The sequence below is a fragment of the Rhizopus delemar genome, genomic scaffold (assembly GCF_000149305.1).
Source record: "Rhizopus delemar RA 99-880 supercont3.3 genomic scaffold, whole genome shotgun sequence".
Lineage (NCBI taxonomy): Eukaryota > Fungi > Mucoromycota > Mucoromycetes > Mucorales > Rhizopodaceae > Rhizopus > Rhizopus delemar.
The window spans coordinates 241,299-262,842 of NW_027137829.1; the positions used below are offsets into that span (position 1 = coordinate 241,299).

The following is a 21,544-nucleotide window of genomic DNA, read 5'->3' on the forward strand; positions in this document are numbered from 1 at the left end:
CTAATTGAGCACGTTGTTCCTCCTAACACAATAGTTAGTTTATCAATCATAAAACAACAACAAATGACTTACAGGTGAATACTCTGGGTTATTAAATATCAGCACTACTTTAGTTGCCTTCTTTTTATTCACATTCGTTGGTTGAACAGGTGCATTCTCTGTTTGCTGTTGTTGTTGTTGCTGCTGCTGTATTGTTGTCTCTGGTGCTGGTGACGATGACTCTACTTTATTTGTTATATCTGAGGAGGGTACACTTGGGGTGGGTGAAGCTTGTGGAGGATTTATAGATGTTTCTGGTGCAGTTACAGCCATGGTTGGAGAAGCCACTGGAGGTACTGGCGGTGCACCTCCATAAGGTGGGTATCCCACTGGTGCTGCTGGTGCTGGTGCTGCAGGGTAAGGTCTATGTAAATCATTAATATTCATTCTTTCTGCATTCTTTTTCATTATTTACGCCGGTGGATAACCATAAGCTGGGGGATAACCCCCGGGTGCAGCATAATAACCTGCATAGTATTGACTATAATAATCACCATACGCTTGTTGCTGTGTTGCTGATGGATCCTGACCATAATAATATTGAGGAGCTGCTGCAACTGTAGAAGAAACATTACCTGTCGTTGCTGGCGCAGTAATGGTTGCTGTGGTAGTCGTAGTAGCAGTAGCAGTAGCAGCAGCAGCAGTAGTCGTCGCTGCGTTATTACCACCTGCCTTATGAGCGGCCATTTGTTGTTGAATATCTTCTAGGGTCAATTCACTGTATTGACCTGACCCACCTGCTGTCTTGGCCTTCTTATTATTTAATCCAGCTACTTTGAGCTCATGAGCAATAATATCTTCTTCAGGAATACCTTCCATTCCAAAGATCTCTACATCTAAACTATCTCTTCCCGGAAGCGCATTAGGAACTCTGTTTATATTAAAGAGGTTAGTTTATACATCACAGTCAATCTATAAGATACTTTGCTTGTAAATTTCAAGTTTGTGAACCTGCTGAGCATGCACAACCATACCACCCGCAGTTGCTAAAAAAAAGTGATTTAGTTTTTTTTCCTTCTCTTAAATCATGCATGTAAATACTTTACTTAGTTTCTTATTACAAACCTCACACTTGAAATGTTTTGCCTATATTTCAAAAGCAGTCAATACATAATCTATCCAATGGAAAAAAAAAAAAAATAGTTTTTATTTACTCTTTGATGAGTGACCAAGACTTTATCATCTTCAAAATCCTTTTCACAGTACCAGCACCAAGGTCTAATTTGTTTTGTCTTTCTCTTTTTGCCCATTTTGTTTATTTCTTACTAGATTTTAGTTCTTTTTTTTTTTCTAAAGAAAAGAGAGAGAGAGAGAGAGAAACGCGCTTTTTTTTTAATTTTTTAAAATGTGACGTAAATAATTTTACTGCTCAGATAAGATTTCAATGAATAGTCTTTTAGTCCAAGCATAATTTAGGATATTTCAATGAGAGAGAGAGAGAGAATAAGACAAAGTTATCGATAGAAACAATGGTCCCAGTGTTTTTGTAAAACATGGGTCTAAAGAGGCTGTTGAACATTGGATTTTAACAAAGAAAGACGAATTCAATTCTAAACAAATCAGTCATATCTTGTTTATTCTTCATAATGATCCATACATTATATCTTTAACCGAGTTGTTCATTTCTGTTATTGTACACTCTATGTCTAAGCAGGTTGATTCCATCCTTTTCTATTATAATTGTTTTATGTTCACTTACATCACCCAAAATGAAAGGGTTATTCTTAAAGAATTGAATGGGATATAAACATTCTATTTTGTAGCTCATGAAAAATGGAAATAAATCTCGTAAAGGTCCACTCTATCCTTAGCTAGATCAAATATCTTTAATGATGAGTGAAATGAGGAGAAAGATAGGTGAGTTTTATATGAAAATATCAGTCGATTGACAAAAATAAACATCTTTTTTGTATTTGCATTCCCCCCCCCTTCTTCCCCTTGGGAATTTATTGTCAACAGCAATTGAATGGATGCGAGTTTTTTCTTTTTGTATTCAACCTGTTTTGATTAGAATTGATGGCTAGAAGGACAGGTTGGATTTAATGTATGACGAATAGAACAAGAAGCAAGATGATATAACTCAAGCCAATGTTTGACAATAAAAGAATACTTTTGAATGCATGGATTCATTTTTTAAAAAAAAAAAAAAAATAAAAAAGAGAGAAAAGTTCTGAGATAGAATAGGTTTTGATCATAAATCATCTGTACATGAAGTAAAGGAGGTCCAATCACATGTAGTTTATTGGGTTATATAAAATGACACTCTTTTTCTCATTCTTTCATTCTTTCTTTCTTTATGCTTCATTGGTGGATGACCAACAAAACAAAGATATCAAAAAAAAAGAGCAGAGAAAGTGAGAAATCATTCATTTTATCCAAAGTACCAGCCAGTGTGAAATCGACTACGGTCAATGTGACAATCGAAGATAATTATGAAAAGGAACAAGTAGCCCAATCTTCAGCCTCACTTTCACTTTCAGTAGAATTGAGTAAACCAATTGAAATCATACAAAAACCAGACGCTTATCATCCCATTCGACGTAAACAATCACTCTTGGTCCATTCAAAAGTAGCCCCTGTCACATTCTCAACGAGTATATCTGCCAGTGGAAATCTGTCTGAGGAAGTGTTGAGGTCAACAAGAGCCATTGATTACTTAACAAAAGAGATTGAAAAGGATGATATAATATCACATCAGCCGATAGCTAATGATCTCTGTCAGCAGAGTGATATTGAATCCACGTGTGATCAGAATGGTTTATTGAATTGGTTAAAGAAGTTGAGAGAGGATGGAGCAGATGATAAATTAGAACGTCATGATTCGAGCATAGACATAGATTATAAAAACAAGACTGACAGCATACGACTGTCACCTTCAAATAATTCATTAAAAAGACAAGACAATCAGGTCTTGCCTACCTTCAACTCACTCTTCATACCAGAACAAGAACAGACAAATAACTATCATAATCTGCTTGTGAAAACAATCAACGCGATCAATGCCTATTTGATACCACCCAAAGAACAGATCATTAACTCTCACTGGTTTGCAAATAAAATGAAGGATAAATTTGAACATTTTGTACAAGATATCAAATCACTCGATAAAAGAATGGATCCAAGAATTGTCATCATCGGTGTCCATGGATGGTTTCCGATGAAGGTAATCCAATTGAATCATTCATTCTCTTCTCTCACACAAACACAAAGCTTGTTCGTAGCATGATTGGTGAACCCACAGGAACATCCATCAAGTTTTGTGAACAAACCGCTTCAGCCGTCCAACACTATTTCAAGACCGAACATCAGGTCACACTACCTCATCATGCCATCACACTTGTGCCCTTAGAAGGAGAAGGGAAAGTAGAAGAGAGGGTGAGGGAACTGTATGAGAAGTTGATTGGTAACTATCGATGGCTTGAGGCTGTTTCTTCTGCTGATATCATCTTTTGGGCTACTCATTCTCAAGGAACGCCTGTGTCTGTTTTGCTGTTGAAGATGTTATTAGAAAGGGGTCATATTAATACCATCCGACAATCCATCTGTTTATTGGCCATGGCAGGTATATCTCAAGGCCCATTTCCGGCTTTGAAAGGTAGCTTGATCGTAAAGGTAATCTGTCTTTTGTCTGTTGATCGTGACTGATCTGTCTTTAGTATTTTGAAGCGGATGCTGCACGTGAACTCTTTGAATTCATGGACTCTGACAGTCCCATCTCAAAAAGATACCATCAAGCACTCACTTATATTCTAAACAATCACATCAAAATAGTCTTGACTGGATCCATGCAAGATCAAGTCGTACCCTTACACTCTGCAGTGATGTCCAATCTACATCACCCAAACATCCTACGCTCTATTTATATCGATGGTCACTTTTACTCTTCAGATGACTTTCTAGTCCAACTCGTCGTCTTCTCACTACGACTCCGTAACCTTGGTCTATCCGATCACGGTTTACTCATCCATCTCAGTGAGGTATTGGCTGGGAACATTTATGTGATCGAAGGTGGTCACTCTACTATTTATGAAGAACTCAACGTGTACATGACAGCTGTGAAATACATGTTTGAATCTTCTCCACTTGGCAACTATCGTCGTCATTCACTTACTATTTCACAGCAAGAAGTAATCATAGAGCCATTTCAGGCAAAACAAAATCAAAATCCATATTATATTCCTTGGATCATGCGTGGTATCTGTAATGATCCATCGATCTTATCCAATCAAGAATTAAAAACAGAATTAAATACACTCATCTGCTTGTATCATCAGTGGCATCCGACAAGTAACAAACTGAAAGAATTGAAATTCAAATTAGATCCACTTAAAACATTAAACTTTTAATTTTCTTTTTTTTCTTTTTTATTATTATTTTCTTCCAGAATTTAAATCTGTAAAGGCAGACGTGATACAATTCTTGATTTCTTTAAAACTTACGACCAGACACGATTGTTCATCTCTGGACATCAACATGATCTTTTCATCCACACCTGCATCCAACTATACAAAAAAAAAATATTAGATAATAAACTGAATCAAATCATTCTTACCTTCTTTAGACATGTCAATACATGGACCATATCTATCACTGGTTGACCATGTTCATCTACTTGATGAAATACATAATCACGAAATAGTTTAATAAGATATCGATCTCCTGTTTCAGACCAACTTGGATCCATATCAAACCTATAATAATGCTCAAGTATTCTTTCAATTAAACCGTATCTCATCATTTACTCTGGTCTTTCATTGATAAATCCCATCTTTGATATCAATTTCACAATCCTACCATTTTCTAATTCTCTTCCCAACTGTCTTTCTAATTCATCATTACGACTATTGAAATAAAGTGTTAACAATTGACAGTAGAATGATTCACATACAAGTGATTATGATTAATTTCTTCTAATATACGTGATCCAATCAATATCAATACGTCATCAATCTTCTTTTCACTTTCTTCATCCATCAAAAAGGATACAACATGATTCAATTCTTTTGAATAATATCGAGACATGTACGCAACTGCCTCATCCTTATTTCCTATTGTCTGAGAATGACATGCGAGGGTGATGATCAGTTCACCCAAGTCTATCAAATCCTGCTTTTGTTGTTCATCCACCCCTAATTTGCCTTGTAAAATATCCAAGATACCAAGTCCACTTAATCTCAATCGATCATTTCTCGTTGTCAATATTCGATTGAGTTCAATATTTCTACAGCCTAATCCAGCACTGTGGACTGTTTTGATGGCTGAAGAAATCTGAACAATATAACTCCACAACATCTTTTCAGATATCACAAGCGGTGTTTTGCTGTGTGAAGCTTTAAAGATGGGCGTTCTAAAGTAATGTTGTAATAAGGTCTTTGCACATGGATGATAATCATAAACAAATACAAGCGCTACACATCTTATCGTTAACCTTTCTTCTTTTACTCATTCTGTTATTTACAGTCATCACCGAATGCTTTTGTGATAAAAACATCTCTAAAAGAAACAATGTTGCAATGCCTAATGCTTCTTAAGCTCTCTGCAATGGATACAGCCTCTTCATGCACTTTAGAATATCCTTCAATCCTCACAAGTGCATAACTGCGTCTATCAATTTTGCATGTCGCCTTATATACCGTTGCTGGATGTTCATCATAATGTCCCATCTTTTCTTGCTGTTGTTCAAGTGGATATAATGAATGATAGATATGTACTTCTGCTGGTAAGGTTGGATCATTCCCTATTACCTTATCAATACAAAGTGCTCTCTCTCTCTCTCTCTTCTTATAAAAACAAACCTGCTGTTGTCATCCACTGTGCCTCATTATATTGAGTTAATTCCTCTCTTATTTTATCAGGAATAAAAAATGATTGAATTGGTTTTTGATGAGGCAAAAGATGGGCTGGATGCGATAAGCTATTAGAATAAAAATGATGTTGCAACTAATGCATAAATATACAATAAGCTTTCTGTTGTCTATCTTTTTCTTTAAAAAAAATTTACAGGTTGTCTAGGAAAAGCAGTTGAATGATTCATAAAATAAGGATCTGCAGTTGTCGGTGTTGGAAGCATGTTCATATTAGGCATTAGAGGATGTTGTGTTGATTGTTCAAACTCTTCTGCTAATGGTTGCATCTCTTGTAGCTCAAGAAACTCCTATGAGGCGTTTTAGAAAGAATGTGTTTCATCCTATTTCTTATTATTTACATCTTCTGCAATGTTGAGTTGAGAAACATCAACATCTTCAAGTGAATCCGCTGTTTCTTCATTAATTTGACTAACATAAAATAAGTATTTGTGCAAAATGTACTTTAACATACGTGTTTGCGTCCACTGTAGAAGCATCTGTTTGAAAAGAGAAATCATTAATTCAGCACAAAAATTATTACCTGTTATTTACCTGGCAACGAGGATGTACCGGTTTCCACGGTAAATCGAGGAACAAACTCTGGTGCATTAATACTACTAACCGAAACCGAAGAAATTGTTGATGGTTTGCTTCTACTGTGTAAATATTATGATCAATCTTTTCATTATTGAAATGTAGGGTTTATCTAAAGAACTCACTCTCCAAGGTTGGTTGCATTCTATTTTTATATATATTTGTAATGAGTCATAAAAAAATGGCATGTGTACGCTTTTGTTTTTACCGTCGAATGGCTAAATTCACAACCCTTTCCTTCATATTTACAATAACCATGAATGATGACATTTCGACAAAGGCGCTTATCGTTTCCTAATCTGCCATTAACCATTTTAATTGCAAAAAGAAATTTGAAACAAACCTTTAAAAAAAACCTTTTGTGGTGTTTTAGGCTGCTCCTCTGTTGAAGAAGGAGCAACTATCGGGATGACAGAGGGTGCTTTTGAAGGAATGATTATGTTTCCAGTGAGTGAGGTTTGCATTATTACCAAAAAAAAAAAAAAAAAAAGACTCTCGCATAATTTTTTGATAGGTTGAAGTTACAAAACAAAGGTCGTGTCGGAGTATCAAAATCACAGACATCACAACGGGGTATTCTTTTAAGGAATCTCTTTAAACAACCATGTACTGCAGCAGTCACGGTTTTTTAACAACTTAAAACTTAATGAAAGGTTTTTTGGTTACTCTCCTTTTTTTAATAGTTACTTCATTTGATTCTGATGCTTCGCCAAAAGGCAAGCCTTCTGATACTAACACATTGATTGCTTCTTTCTTTACCGTTTTTGTTTCACGATGCTCATATATGAAATAACGCGTCTCCTTTGACAACAAACAAGCTTTCAGTGCCTCTTTAAGTATATGAAAAACAGCAGTATCATTTCTCTTTTGAACATGAGTCTGAATTTTGATCCAGTTGACATGATGAATAGTAACATTGGAATATCAATCATCAAATTCTATTTCGTCTGCAAACTGAGATATTGGCCAAAGATACATTAGCATCTTCAGGAAGCGTTTCTTTGAACAAAAAGATATAGAAAAATGTTGGTAGATGAAAAGGACAATATTGGATAGATTGCTGTCAGTAAAAGTATCTATCTGCGAACAAGATAATTAATAAATCAAAAACATCCATCGAGGTGTGATTGCTACAACATATGGTCGTTTAAGGAATTCCGCCTAGGCTCATTGCTATCGGAAGATCAATTGAGAGCTATACATATAAAGCTTGCTCTGATTGCAAAAGCGAGTTTGAAAGTGCGAGCATTCCCAATAATACATCTAGTGACAAACTTTTTGGTGAGCTGAAACAGTTTCAACATGAGTCAGTAATAACAATTGTTTGTAAAAAAACTATTCGTCAATTTTGATAAACGATTTGCTTTGTATAGTACAAATGACCATCAAACCAGGACATATGTTGACATTGAGAAGAGCAAAGAAATGAACAAGAAAAGCGATCGTTGTTTGCTTTTAAAGACTATTGAAAGACGTAATGGTACTAAATAGGAACGAGATTACACTGCTTCGTTATGTAGTAGTATCATTAGTGGCTTATATATGCACTTCTCTACTTAGCATTGATAACTTTAAAAAGCTGGAAAAGAAGAAGATTTCATAGTCAACGTATTGCAGTAATTTTCAAGACATTGTGGAGGTGGTGTTTTGTAATACAAATATAGAGATTGATGACGGAGAAACAGTCTGATGCGAGCAGAAGAATGGCTATTATAAACGATTATGACAAGACGGAGTTTGGGCGAAGAATCGACATGCTGATACATCAAACGCAATACGAACATGAAATTGAATTTTTGCAGGATAGAATTCAAAACTCAAAAAGCTAGTGATACCTTGTTGCGGTATCAGCAGTCAAAAAATATTCAAATCAATGCTACGATGTTGAATGACGTCTAGGAATGACCAAAGACAAGTGTGTAAGCAATGCTTGCATGGATTGGTATCAATATCCATCTCGAAATGCTCATTTCCACTTTCATCCACAACTCCACCTTGCCCATTTCTGTTGATAAAATGTACGTTCATCTTCGCTTTAAATGTATAAAAGTTTAGTAAAAGTGACAAATCTATTTGCAAAGAGTGTGCCATCTAATTTAAAATAAAATTCGGAGACTGTGAAACCTAAAAACAACTCTGTGTAATTTAACTTCCCAAAGTGTGCTAATAATTCCTGAAAAGAGTGGACTCAGCACCAAAAAAAGAAAATTGAGGCATTTTTTTGTTCTTAAAAAAATTACAAGCACTTTTTTATATGTGTTTTGTATTTTATTACCTTTTACCTTTAGTGAAATAAGGAGGAAACATATTCACATACACGAATCAATTTTTTGTATATACGCATCAAAGCAAATACAGATAGTTGTAGATAAATATATTTTTATATACAAATGGGCAATACGGTAGCCACACCAAGTGATTACAGTGATCGAAGACCTTCACACATTTCGGCCACTCGAAGCCTACGAAAAATAGCTTCTTCTTCAACTTTATCGAGCTTAAGGCTTTATCGACGTTCAAATCGTTCCGAAACATCTTTATCTTCAAAATTCTCAAATCTAAGTAGATTTGGTGATAAAATATTAGATATCAGTAAACCAACACAAGTAGAACATGGCATTCATGTTGAATACAACAATGGGAAATACATGGTAAAAAAAAAAAAGCAACTATAGAAAAATACAGAGTAAAAATTAAAACGGAAAATAGGGTTTGCCTGATGTATGGCAAGAATCCAATCTGCCAAGCGATGATGTTTTAGATACCAATTATGTTGCACCCCATCTCGTTCCTTCACCTATAAAAAGTGAATGTAGTACAGGCAGCAAAGGCAAAAAATTCTCTACGACAACTCCTAATATTTCACTCCCTAAATCACGGCGTTCAGAACAAAATAACGAATCAACCATGCTGATTGGGAAACCGTACAATGTTCAACATCATGTGCATGTCGAGGTTGGAAAATACGGTTACAAAGGTTTGCCAGAGAAATGGCAAAGAATCTTGATTGCTTCGGGCGTACCCGAAGAAGTGGTGAAAAATAATCCAGTGACGGTAGAACGAGTGATGAATCATGTTCGTATGCCTAATTCGCTACAATCCAATATTATCAAAGAAAACAAGCAAATTTTAGAAGAAGAAATGTTACCCAAGGGTTATGCACCTCCCTCAAGGGCAAGATCTTCTAAATTATTACACCTAGCAATTCTTAAATCATCCTCAACAGCAGATATACCCTCCATGCCTGACAAACCAAATGAGCAATTAGACTCTGATACACTAGGTAAACTTATTTAGGCGTAAATAAAGTTGTGTCAACTAATAAAGCTATAGATAATATTGTTGATTCAGTCACGGATCCTACTGCGCTTTATACTGATTTGACATTGATTGCTGAAGGAGAATCAGGACCCATGTATGCAGCCAAACATGTGAACAGCCAACGTATTGTAGCCATTAAAAAAATCCCGTATGAAGCCAAAGAAAAAATGAGCAAAATAACAAATGAATTGACAGCAATGAAGATGAGCCGACATCCAAACATTGTAGAATTTATCACCTGTTATTCTACTCAGAAAGACCTTTGGGTAAGTCTAGGTACTGATTTTGTAGGCAAATCTTTGAAAGATTATATATTTAGGTTGTAATGGAATGTATGTGTGTTTCATTAGCAGATATTATTTCCGTTGATGACGACAGAATACAACTCAAAGAAGCCCACATGAAGCGAGTGATTCGAGACATTTTGAGAGCATTGACACGTTTGCATCGTCTAAGTCGTATTCACCGAGATATCCGGAGCGACAACATCTTGCTTAATCTACGTGGTGAGGTAAAGTTGGCTGATTTTGGACACTGTGCACAGTTGACATCTGCTCGACCACACAGGAATTCGATTGTTGGGACACCTTATTGGATGGCACCTGAAGTGATTAAAGGACAAGATTATGACTCAAAGGTGGATATTTGGAGCTTAGGTGTTGTGTTGCTGGAAATGGCAGAAGGGGACCCACCTTATGTAGAACATCCTCCACTTAAAGTAAAAAAAAAAAAAAAAAAAAAAAAAGAAAAGGTGTACATACAGGATTTATTGAAATTGTTATGATAGGCACTATTCTTGATTGCTTCAAATGGATTACCGGCATTAAAAGAGCCTGAATTTTGGTCAGATGAATTTAAAGACTTTTTAAAACTTTGTATAACTGAAGATCCCTTAAAGAGGCCTGATGCAGACACATTATTGCAACATCCATTCCTTACCCAAGTAGCAACTACAAAAGAAATGATCGAATTGATCGAAGAAACAAGAAATGCTGAAATGATGTTACAAGAAGATGAAATTAAAAATTTGCAAGTGGAAGAGTGAGAAAAAAAGGGATATAAAGAACGATCTATTCTTTGAGACTGTAAATAGTAAAATAAAAATAATATTTTTTAATTTGTACACAAAATATTTTTACAAAAAAGCCGTCTTTACCATCTACCATGAATACAATTTGTTTGCAGGAAATTTACCATTAAACTCACGCTTCACAACAAAATTTTATTTTTACTAGGAAGTGTACAAATCATGAGCCAACGAAGTATATGCTGTAGACAAACTATTTTTTTTTTGTCTTTTTTAACTATGAAAGCAAAAAAGTAAATTACCCTGCAGCAGAGATAATTTGCTATAGTGTTGAGCTATGATTATTGCAATGCAAAAAAGATATAGAGTACTCTTGGCTGCATCACGATAAAGCTGGGGGATTATAATGGATGAATAGAAGCAAGTAACACTTTGAATATACTCAAATATATATACAAAAAATCTGATAATTTAGTATTTTTTCCTCATTGCAAATATATGGAATGGCACAGTGATTTAAAGGCAAAATGTTGAAGTATTTTTTATTATGCTATCGTCTTTCTGCAAATAAACATTTTTATCTTTACTGTTTGTAATGTTTACGTCTTGTAGTTTTTATTTTATTATCAAAAATTATTCAACAGGCATTCTTCAAAAACGTTGCTTATGAAATGGTCGTATGTGAGTAAATACTGCTTATTTTAAATATAGTACTGTATCATTAAAATGAATGATTAATACTGGAAGTATTCTTTTTAAATTGCATCAATATTAATGTCTACTACAAAATTGAGCAGCTATAGTACATTTTATAAACGAATTGATGCAGAAATGTCTTTGAGTTTACTGAAATAAACCTTTCATTTTTATTGTAAATGAGCCAAAATCATAATTTTTACTAAAGGCTTTTCATTCATTAAAACAAAAGATTGATTATGATTTAATTCAGCAGTCCAAATTTAAACTAATGCTGGTTAGATCTTTGAAGGAGAAATTGATATTCAACTGTTAATGCTGTATCTATGTACTCTGACGAGTTTCTTGAAAATCTGTACTTGCTTCGTACGCCTTTTATACAACTGACTATAGTTTATAGATACTTTCACCGCTACATATTATAATAGACAATTTTTATAATTAGATAAAAAAAGTAGAGATGGTTTAAATGTAGTTAATGAATTATAGTGGAATGAATTTTAAACCTAATTATAAAATCGTTAGTAATGTTTTATCGGATAATAAAAAAGAAAAACAATAGACGATATTAAACAAGATAGAAATCCACCGGTGGAGATGCAGCGTAAAGTGTCCCAGAATAGAAATATTTCTCTTTTTTCTATCACTAAATAGTAGTGATATCATTCATTATTGGGTTGAAAAAAGAAAACAGCATACAGAAAGTGATTGAACCATTCTACTTAGATGATTTGTTATCTTCTTCAGTCTTGACACAAGTTCAGTTTAATAAAATGAAATTTAAAGTGTTCATCCAAAAATATAAAACCCATTTCTCAGCCTAAGAACGTATTTGGACAAAATGTACTCTCTTTATATGAGATTTATACATGATCATTTCGGGATCAAAAGTCGAGTTTCCATGCGTCTTGGGATATACCAAGGTGAAGCACCAATTCATAAAATAAATAGATCAATAATGTATAACTGCTTAACATGAAGCATATATGAAGCAAATTGCCAAGATAATGATATTATGAGAACTAATACGACAGCTGTATCAGACAGAATAAATAATAAATTATAAACCAAGTTAATATGAGAAATGGCAGATGCGTATGCAAATAAGAAAAGAAAATCAATAATACAATGAGATAATGTTTAAATATTTAAAGAGAAATTGGATAGTGCTTTTTGTCTAAACCATAACCATAGCATGAATTTATATTCCAAGGCGATAATATCAAAGCTTTTATTTATAGCTTTCAATTTTGCCTTTTGCATAGTTTAATGTTATAATTTTATCTTTCATAAGAAGAGAAAGTTGCTGCAGGATAAAAGAAAATCAATGAAATGATGTACATCAGAATAGAGTGACTAAATTAATAGTATGGATTTTGTATTCATTTTTATCCTTTTTAACTACTCAACCGAAATCATTGGTATACCCAGTAAAAGAACGAACACCTCTGCAAATAATTAAAGTAGTATATTTGATTTGTTAGTGGTTATAAAAAAGATGGTAGTAAACTACTGCTTAAACTTTTTTGTCTGAAACTATACTAGTCAAAAACTTGTTATATGTTATATTACACAAGAATATAGATGTAGCCTGTTTTAATTTATTTTTGGAAAGTTTATAATTAGGATATCTCTTAATAATTACTGTCGTGGTCATGGGAATTTCTGGAGGGGTTAAATGCACAGTTGAACACACGCTCTCAATTCTTCAAATTTACCTTTACGCATGGAACCATAATTTAATATCCCTAAATAAAAAGACCACAGCACGCAAAGATAAATAGGAGCTATGATTTTTTATTCTTTTGAGCCTTTTTCATTTTTTTTATTTAAATTAGTTTTCAATATTTAACTTATTCTTCATAGCTTTCTTCCAGAATGAGAACTATATGGATTAAATTATTGTGAGCAACTATTTCCTTAAGTTCTCTATACCGTTGCTAAGCACAATACATTAAATCTTTAAAAAAGGTTCATAAGGCATGAAACCAACAAGAAAAAAAAAAAAGAAAAAGAAAAAGAAAAAGAAAAAGGTAAGCCGTGTCAATGCAGGGAAAATTTTGCACTATAGTAAGCTTCGTCATTCTCTGAGCAGCATTTGCTTTTGAGACACTCTGTGCTGAAAATATTGAATAAAATAACTCTATAGTAGTTGGACATCCAATTAAATCTGATCCTCGCAAAAATCAAAAGAATAAATGTACATAAAAAAAGAAACTTCTACTATACCAACATAAATTGCAATCCACGCTTAATTTATTGAATTTACAGAATAAATTTCTTGTTTTTAGCTTACAGCATATTTGCCCGAAGTGTATCGAAGCAATGAATACGCATATGCTTTTCAAGCTTCAAAACACAATTATCAGCTCAAGTGACTGTTGGGTCTTTGCTTGTTTGCAATATGAAGAAGGTAGGAAGAAGCCTCTTAAATATTTTGCAGAAAAATGCCTTATATTTTTTCACTCAGATGCTATTCTTGAATCTTTAGAAGCCTTAAAAATGATCCTATGGTTATGATTTTTCAGAATTAGAGCAAGAAAGACAATCATTTGTGATATGATTTTGTCAATATACATGAAATAAACCTATCATGTATATTTGCTTGAAATTTTCACCTAGCATAGAAGTATTATTTATGTGAGGGAATAGATAATTCCAAATAAATGCATTGCTGCACTGAAGCAAATCGTTTATTGCAAATTTCTTGATTGGTAGTCATAATGTTATTCATAACATATTCATTCCTGTGAGATTCTAAATAACGAATACAACTAGAAAGTATAGGTTTCTTCATTTAACAAGACTAATTTCTCCTCCGACATCCTAATGACACCTAAAACAAACCACCTATAAGCTTTCAGCAGAGAATCTATCTGTTCAATGTGACATGTTATTATATTTTTATCTCTTTGCAGAGTTGTTTGTTCCGTTATAGATCATGATATGACTAGCGAGGCTCACGATTCCCCCGGCGTGGCTGATTCTCGCTATTATCTCAGCAACAAATCATTTGAATTCAAAAAAATAGACGGAAACAATTAAAAATCAAGGATGAAGTGCTACATTCAATAGCAATCGGGATAATAATAATGGTGTTATTCTAGAGAGTCAAGCAAGTTTTCTACAAACTAGGTTAACACTCCCATTTTTATAGCGGTTTCAGACTTTAAAAGTTTAAACTTTATAGAAATCTTAAACTTGTCCTTAACGTGCCACCAAGCTTAAATCTGAAATTTTTTTGACAATTCTCAAAAGCTATAAACTTTTCCAAAAATAATCCAACAATAAAACAAATCCATAACAATTATTATATAAACCTTTCTGAACATTTCTTATGGATTAGATTATTATTTTTATTAATAATATTTTTTTTTTATATCATTTGAAAATATGCGGTATTTCAAAATTTTAGCTGGCAGTCCTTAAGGGAAGACATATTTTTGAAACAAATTTTTTTAATACCGTATGGTACAGGACAGAGAACAATAGCAGTCACAAATTACGTAATCAATATAAAAGAGCCCCTACTATAACATAGGTGCCTCTTCTCCCTTATTCATACTCTAAAACTATGCCTCCACTTAACGCTAGAAAACGAGCTTATCTTAAAAAACATAGAAATGAGACAAACCAATTTGTCCCTCATTTAAGAGATCAAGACTGGGACATGAGCGATTCTGAGCTTATAGAATTAAGCAACATAACTGAAATGCGTAATGCTGATCCTACAATCAGCATGTCAATCAACAATGTTTTGCTTGATAATAATGTAAAGCGAAACAGACCTTTGTCTTACTCGAAAACCTCTAGGTCAACACGCTGGAGACGAGAAAAAGAAGCTAAATCTGTTAATGATAAGGGCAAACTCGAGAGTTTTGGATTTGTATCTATTGCCCCTGTTGTAGAATCCAGTTCTCCCGTATTGTCAAAGAATGAAATACAACTTTTGAGAATCCAAGTAATGCTTCCAAAACTTCAAATGTATGTGAAACCTGTGATGAACTCGAAGGATAAAGAAAACACGGTCGAGAGATACAGTTTTTTGCAATACTCTTCGATTTATACTTACTTTATTAAGAGAATTGAGGGTATTCCTATTACTTTGGCCTCTCGTGAGGCAGCTAGAATTCATTGGGCAGATAACAACGTTGCGTATCGTGCCATGGCTATCGTAAAATGGGCTAAAGAATATTTGAGTCAAGGGGTGTTATCGAGACATCGACAAGGTGTTCATTCAAAAAGAAAGTCTTTTCTTAATGATGCCGATATCAAGGAAATGGTTCTCGAAGAAATACGTAGAATGAAGCCTGCTGGACGTTCCTTGGCTACTATTAAAAAATTCATTGATGAAGTAGTTATCCCATCCAAATTGGGCGTAATAATGCAACCTGTTTCTGAAAGCACGCTCAGTAACTATCTTCATGAATGGGGTTATGTCTATAGAAAGAACAAAAAAAAACCATTTACTTCGATGGTCACGAACGCGAAGATGTGGTTGAGTATAGAAATGTTTGGTCGAAGAGGATGCTCAAATATATGGAAAAAATGGATTTTTACTCAGGAGAAACTGAGGAAGATGTATTGGAGCCAAATGCATTACCAGAAGGCGAGAGAAAGTGCGTGTTCGTTACGCACGATGAAAGTACTTTCTATGCAAATGATGGTAAGAACGATATGTGGTTAGCTGATGGAGAAAATTACATCAGAAAAAAGGGTCCTGGACTATCTATCATGGTGAGTGAGTTTCAATGCCCTTGCCATGGAACATTGAAGATTCAAAAGTGGTCTTCAAGAAAGCTGTTCAAGGCAGGCACTGCAAGAGATGGATGGTGGACTTCGAAACACATGGTTGAGCAGTTGAAAGAAGATGCAATCGGCCTTTTCGAAGCACTTCACCCTAATTGTGTAGCTGTTTTTCTTTTTGATAACAGCTCCAATCATGGTGCTTTTGCTGATGATGCTTTGGTCGCCAGCCGAATGACTCTCAATGAAAAGCCTTGGCCATTAAGTGAGAAATTCCAGTTCCGAGATACTGTATATATCTCAAGATCCACAGATATGGAGGAAGTCCAGTCCTTCTACTATGAAAAATAGATCAAGATAAGGGATAAGAAGGGCAACTTGAAAACAAAAAAAATACGTTATTTCAAGGGAATAAGAAAGATTTTGGGGGAAAGAAGTCTATGGATTGGACATGATCTGGAAGGCAAGAAATGGAAGTTACATTGTGGGGCTCCAGATAGAGTTAATCCAATTTGCTGCGCTCTCCATTTTTTAGAGAATTGTCCTGATTTTAAAAATCAAAAGTCTGCTTTGGAGGAGGTGATCATAAACTCTGGCCACGTTTTTGAGCTGTATCCTAAATACCATTGCGAATGCAATTGGATCGAAATGTACTGGGGTGCAGCAAAAAGAGAAGCTCGCTTGAAATGCGATTACTCCTTTAAGTCTCTTGAGGAAAATATCGATTCCTTTTTGGATAAAGCCGGCGATCTAGCACATATACGTAGGTATTTTAGGAGATCAATGGACTTTATTGAAGCTTATAGTCGATGTACTGATGGCAGAGAAGTTGTTCAAGAGGTGAAAAAGTTTGTCGAGAAAAAGTATTTGTCTCACAGAAAAGTCAGAGTGCCTTCAGATTTGGTATAGTCAACAATAAATATCATTAAAATTAGGCTTTTTTTTTTAAGAAAAAAGCGTCATTAAGTCCCTCTAATTTCAGAAAATGAGCAATGTCTACACTAAATGCCATGAGATGTCTAAAAAAAAAAAAATTTGAAACGAAATTAAAATTTTTCAGGTTTAAGCTTGGTGGCACGTTAACAGATAATTTTTTCAAGCCATATACCTCATAGGACGAAGGATTGGTAGGTGCCATCAGTATATTGAGCTTAACTGTGATAATAAAGAAGATAAGATGGAAACAGAATAGAAATTGCCAATATTCATCATGAAAAGGATAACAAGTTAAAACCGTTGATGCTACAGTTATTGGAGAAGTATGGAGTATATTGGAAATAATATTCCATAATACAATGGATGGTGAATGATTCGATGATAGAGAATAAATTATTTTTATCAGTCGTAAATTAAAAGGGTAAGAACCTCTTATTCCTCAAAGTCTATTTTAGAGGCAATTTCTCTGCTTGCATATTATTTGGAGCAATATGAAATCCGTTTTCAATCATTACCATATTGATGATCATAGGAAAATGAATTACTCAATTTTACTTAGAAGAAAAGCCCGCTTCGTCTGTGAAAGCTTTAACAAGTGAAATCCCAATGCCCTGGTATCCCTTGGAATTGTAAGAGGAAACAAACTGCATTTCATTGCTCTAAGGTGATGAGGGTTAATATAGAATGCAAGAGTGCTGAACAAGGAACAATCGTATTGAATAGCCCTTAGAAAATGGATATGTACATGTTTGAAATATTAATAAAGGCAATACGTATGTAGCAGAAAACAAAGATGAATCTCTGAAGGACATCTGTACTTTAGATCAACGGATGTAGAAGATATCAACAGTAATAATCTACTTACCCAAAACGATGAAGATTCAAGTCAAAAGATATTTAGTGAAAAAAAAAACCGACAAATAGGTATTACATTCACTTGCCATATTTAATAGCCACTTTATGAATATGCACTGATTATAATCTCTTTGATAGAATCATAAATAGCAGGATCATAGGTATTCCACTAAAACTAGTTAATCATTTTCAAGTAAATTTCATGCATAATAGGCTCATAGGAGATCATAATTTTGCCTGTCGATTGGTCATAGAACATGCCTCTAAGACAGAGTTAATATCAAAAAGATTTGTAAACAGCATTACAGCAAATAAAAGCTTATTAATGCGTTCATCCTGAATGCTTGTGCAAAGTACTAGAAACGTTTGTTTTTCCTGGTAATTTCATTGAATGTATCCATGAAACTAATCTTTGACAACTCAATTTCAGTCAACGTGGATGGATCTTTGTGTGACAGCACACAACAACAGTACAAGCTACGTCAAGGCGACTACATTTCATCTACACCTTTCAATCATGTGGTAAAACCATTTTTATTGTCCATTCTTAACAATAAAATTATTGGAGGCTACTATCTTAAAGCTAGAAAGTCCCAACGCTGACTTACAGTTAAAAGTACCAAGGCCAGCCAGATTACAAGTATATGCAGACTCTATGCTAACCTTTATCAATTCTAAAGAAGAGTTTATAGAGATACAAAGGCGTTTAAAAGTATACAATGGTGCATCTAATTCTAAAGTAAGTTATTCAAAGTCGGTAGCATTTTCTTTAGCTAGCTGATCCATGTTCGACAATTGAGAATTCAAAAAAATAGTAGCTACTAATGGTCTCAAGCGGCTTAACTCTCAACTATTAACTTACACCAAGCAATTTGGATACCAAATATGACTAAAAAAAGATCAAAAAACTATGATTTATAAAGGAACTCTCAGCAAGCTTGAGGGTTCAGTTACATTCATTTATAGCGTCAACTTTTTGTTTCTGGTAAGGCTTACATTTCCAACATACTCATACTTTTCAGATTATGGCACGTTCTGTTTATTATAAACCTTCCAAACTTATTTTATCGAAAGCTGCCTTTTATTTTATATCAATTTTGATTCATAATTTGTTTCTCAGGATTGTCAAAATAACTTTATAACAACCAAAAAACAAGGATGGCATTTCATTAATGAATGTAGGAGCCCATCAAAAACTTTTCCAGTTAACATATCAAGCCACCATTGCTCAATTATCATTAACAATTACCAGACTCCCTACTCAAGACGCTGGAATTCATTTTGTAGATTTCATCCCTATGATAATCAAACATTCCAGAATTTGTGGTAACATGAAAGGCCATCATCCACTAATACCTACGTTTAATACTCTAAACCTCTATCCTCGTTCGTTTGCCGACAGCGATATAACAATATTATTACAGATTAGTTTAAGCGTTCCATTCAAATATGTATGCGAAGAAGGCCCATAAGAAAGATTTAAGTTTAGCAAACTCCTTCAAGCGCAACAAGCATATTTCTTCTATGAACAAGAGTTTTCAAATGATGTCAAATATCCCGTAAAAAAATTAAAATGTTGTACTCAATGGAAATATTATACTTAGGCCCTTTTTTGCATCCCTATTGTGATATGAATCTAAGGAACTTGATTCCGTCGATGAGAACCATCCAACTGAATCAAGCATCAGCTTTGATCCATTCATTAAACAAATAAATTACGATTATATCAATACAACCGCATGAAGGATTGGCAGTTAGGCAATACTCAACTTTAACACAAATTACAGATATAAATAAGAATAGCCATAAAGCCTTTATCATTAGTTCTATGCATCATGTTCTCCAGAAAAGCATGATATGGACTTTCGCATAAAAGATTATCCAATCGATATGACTTGTATGAAATAATCCCAGTATTGTAAAAGGAGAATGCAAGCAACTATACAAATTACCAGAAATAGAACAATATATGCACTTTATTTGTACTCAAAAATAAGGCTTTGGGAAAGCGACTTTCAAAAAATACTTATCAAATCCAGAGGTCCTATCTTTAGCTCAATATTCCAAGATCTATCCACATTTAGGCTTTCCAAGTATTATATCTTACATTTCCACTGCAAATTTAAAATATATGTCCTTTTTTTTTCGCAATCATCTGATTTGTAGGAAAGCTCATTAGCAACATTTCGTTAGAAAGACTCCTATGCTGGACAAGATTGTCATCAATCAAGCCCAAAAAAACCTATCGAGACTATCTGCTTACAATTTTTATGCTAATATCTTGTATTTTCGTGACAAGACACTATTTAATATACTTGCATTACCTTTATATTTTATATTTTTTGATGGTTTAAATATATATTAGAATCTTCATCTACAACTTGTTCGTACACAATGATGAGTTTGTATTTATCCTCAAGTTATTCTATATTTCACCGGCTTTTATTTTGCTTTGTAAAGGAACCACATAATGTTATGGCATGAAAAATAGCTTGTATACTATCATGAAAGCTCTGTTAAGACTTATTTCAATTACTATTTGTTTTTGTGCTTAAGGAATGAATACTTAAAAAAGAGGCTTCAGCTTCATAAAATGTGTAAAAAGCCAAAAATAAGGTATTCTTATTACAATACCAGCTTAAATAAACAAATAAAAAAGATTTGCTGTTGCTAAAGAATTACCTTTTATAGAAAATTCCTGTCTTGATCATTACTGAAATAAAAATTAGTCCATCTTTGCCTTAATATCTAAATGACATAGGTACTTACGTTTATGCAAGTTAGCTATACCAAAATTTATGCTCTTATGACGAAATTTATTTCTAAGTGAAAGTCTCATCGGATATGTTTTGTTAAGTAAATGATTTTCTATGTGTGGTATGCATACATTTCTTTCAATTTGATTCGTTCTCCTAAAGTCTGAAGATTTTGCACTCATAGACGTGAGAAAGAATGAAACCAAAGAATGTGTGTTTTGTTCGTGCGTGTATGCATATATAAATAGATATAATATGCAAAGCAAATAAAGCTAATATATTACGATATGAATCTTACTCAATTGCTCATTGCTCTTATCACCTTTGGTGCCATGGTTTCTGCCGCTCCTACTAACTCCAAAGAAAAACGGCCTACGGGAAAGTTCAACCTTGGACTCGAAGGTAATCTTGACCTCGAAGGTGACCTTGGCCTCTTTGGAGATCGTTTAATTGGTTCACCTTTCTCTGAATACGAAGTTGCAATTGTTCCTGCTCCTGTTGCTCCTGTTCCTGCCGCTCCTGCTCCTGCTCCTGCCGTTCCTGCCTCTGTCGCTCTAGCTGCCAATGACTTACGTAATCCAAGTGGCGACTCAGTTATTGTTGTTGTGGATGCTAAAAATCATTAGTTTAAAAGCTGTTTTTCTCTTATATCTTTACTGAGAAATATTAAAAAAGTCAATATTTTTATTTGTCTTTTTACTATACTATGTATTGATTAAGGTTTATAA

At 34.0% G+C, this 21,544-nt stretch overlaps 7 protein-coding genes across 7 annotated transcripts; 5 read left to right on the plus strand and 2 right to left on the minus strand.

The window, feature by feature from the left end:
* Positions 1 to 42: 42 nt before the first annotated feature.
* Positions 43 to 1,289, minus strand: RO3G_04305 (uncharacterized protein; the record flags this gene model as incomplete). Its single annotated transcript, XM_067658895.1, has 4 exons — positions 43 to 403; positions 455 to 910; positions 991 to 1,025; positions 1,194 to 1,289. The coding sequence occupies 4 exons, from the start codon at positions 1,287 to 1,289 to the stop codon at positions 43 to 45; spliced, it is 948 nt and encodes a 315-aa protein (XP_067514996.1).
* Positions 1,290 to 2,335: 1,046 nt separating this feature from the next.
* Positions 2,336 to 3,684, plus strand: RO3G_04306 (uncharacterized protein; the record flags this gene model as incomplete). The annotated part of the gene is made up of 2 exons (XM_067658896.1): positions 2,336 to 3,202; positions 3,250 to 3,684. The coding sequence occupies 2 exons, from the start codon at positions 2,336 to 2,338 to the stop codon at positions 3,682 to 3,684; spliced, it is 1,302 nt and encodes a 433-aa protein (XP_067514997.1).
* A 725-nt stretch (positions 3,685 to 4,409) lies between these two features.
* Positions 4,410 to 6,792, minus strand: RO3G_04307 (uncharacterized protein; the record flags this gene model as incomplete). Its single annotated transcript, XM_067658897.1, has 12 exons — positions 4,410 to 4,541; positions 4,592 to 4,730; positions 4,782 to 4,880; positions 5,066 to 5,447; positions 5,498 to 5,776; positions 5,835 to 5,979; positions 6,041 to 6,193; positions 6,245 to 6,314; positions 6,358 to 6,382; positions 6,438 to 6,541; positions 6,605 to 6,624; positions 6,688 to 6,792. 12 exons carry the CDS (start codon positions 6,790 to 6,792, stop codon positions 4,410 to 4,412), a joined length of 1,653 nt encoding a protein of 550 aa, XP_067514998.1.
* A 2,077-nt stretch (positions 6,793 to 8,869) lies between these two features.
* On the plus strand, positions 8,870 to 10,845 carry RO3G_04308 (uncharacterized protein; the record flags this gene model as incomplete). Its single annotated transcript, XM_067658898.1, has 5 exons — positions 8,870 to 9,130; positions 9,189 to 9,762; positions 9,831 to 10,066; positions 10,120 to 10,518; positions 10,588 to 10,845. The coding sequence occupies 5 exons, from the start codon at positions 8,870 to 8,872 to the stop codon at positions 10,843 to 10,845; spliced, it is 1,728 nt and encodes a 575-aa protein (XP_067514999.1).
* A 4,252-nt stretch (positions 10,846 to 15,097) lies between these two features.
* Positions 15,098 to 16,620, plus strand: RO3G_04309 (uncharacterized protein; the record flags this gene model as incomplete). The annotated part of the gene is made up of 2 exons (XM_067658899.1): positions 15,098 to 16,025; positions 16,088 to 16,620. The coding sequence occupies 2 exons, from the start codon at positions 15,098 to 15,100 to the stop codon at positions 16,618 to 16,620; spliced, it is 1,461 nt and encodes a 486-aa protein (XP_067515000.1).
* Positions 16,621 to 16,917: 297 nt separating this feature from the next.
* RO3G_04310 (uncharacterized protein) lies at positions 16,918 to 17,335 on the plus strand (the record flags this gene model as incomplete). The annotated part of the gene is made up of 2 exons (XM_067658900.1): positions 16,918 to 17,172; positions 17,330 to 17,335. 2 exons carry the CDS (start codon positions 16,918 to 16,920, stop codon positions 17,333 to 17,335), a joined length of 261 nt encoding a protein of 86 aa, XP_067515001.1.
* A 3,768-nt stretch (positions 17,336 to 21,103) lies between these two features.
* Positions 21,104 to 21,442, plus strand: RO3G_04311 (uncharacterized protein; the record flags this gene model as incomplete). The annotated part of the gene is made up of 1 exon (XM_067658901.1): positions 21,104 to 21,442. One exon carries the CDS (start codon positions 21,104 to 21,106, stop codon positions 21,440 to 21,442), a length of 339 nt encoding a protein of 112 aa, XP_067515002.1.
* Positions 21,443 to 21,544: the final 102 nt, after the last annotated feature.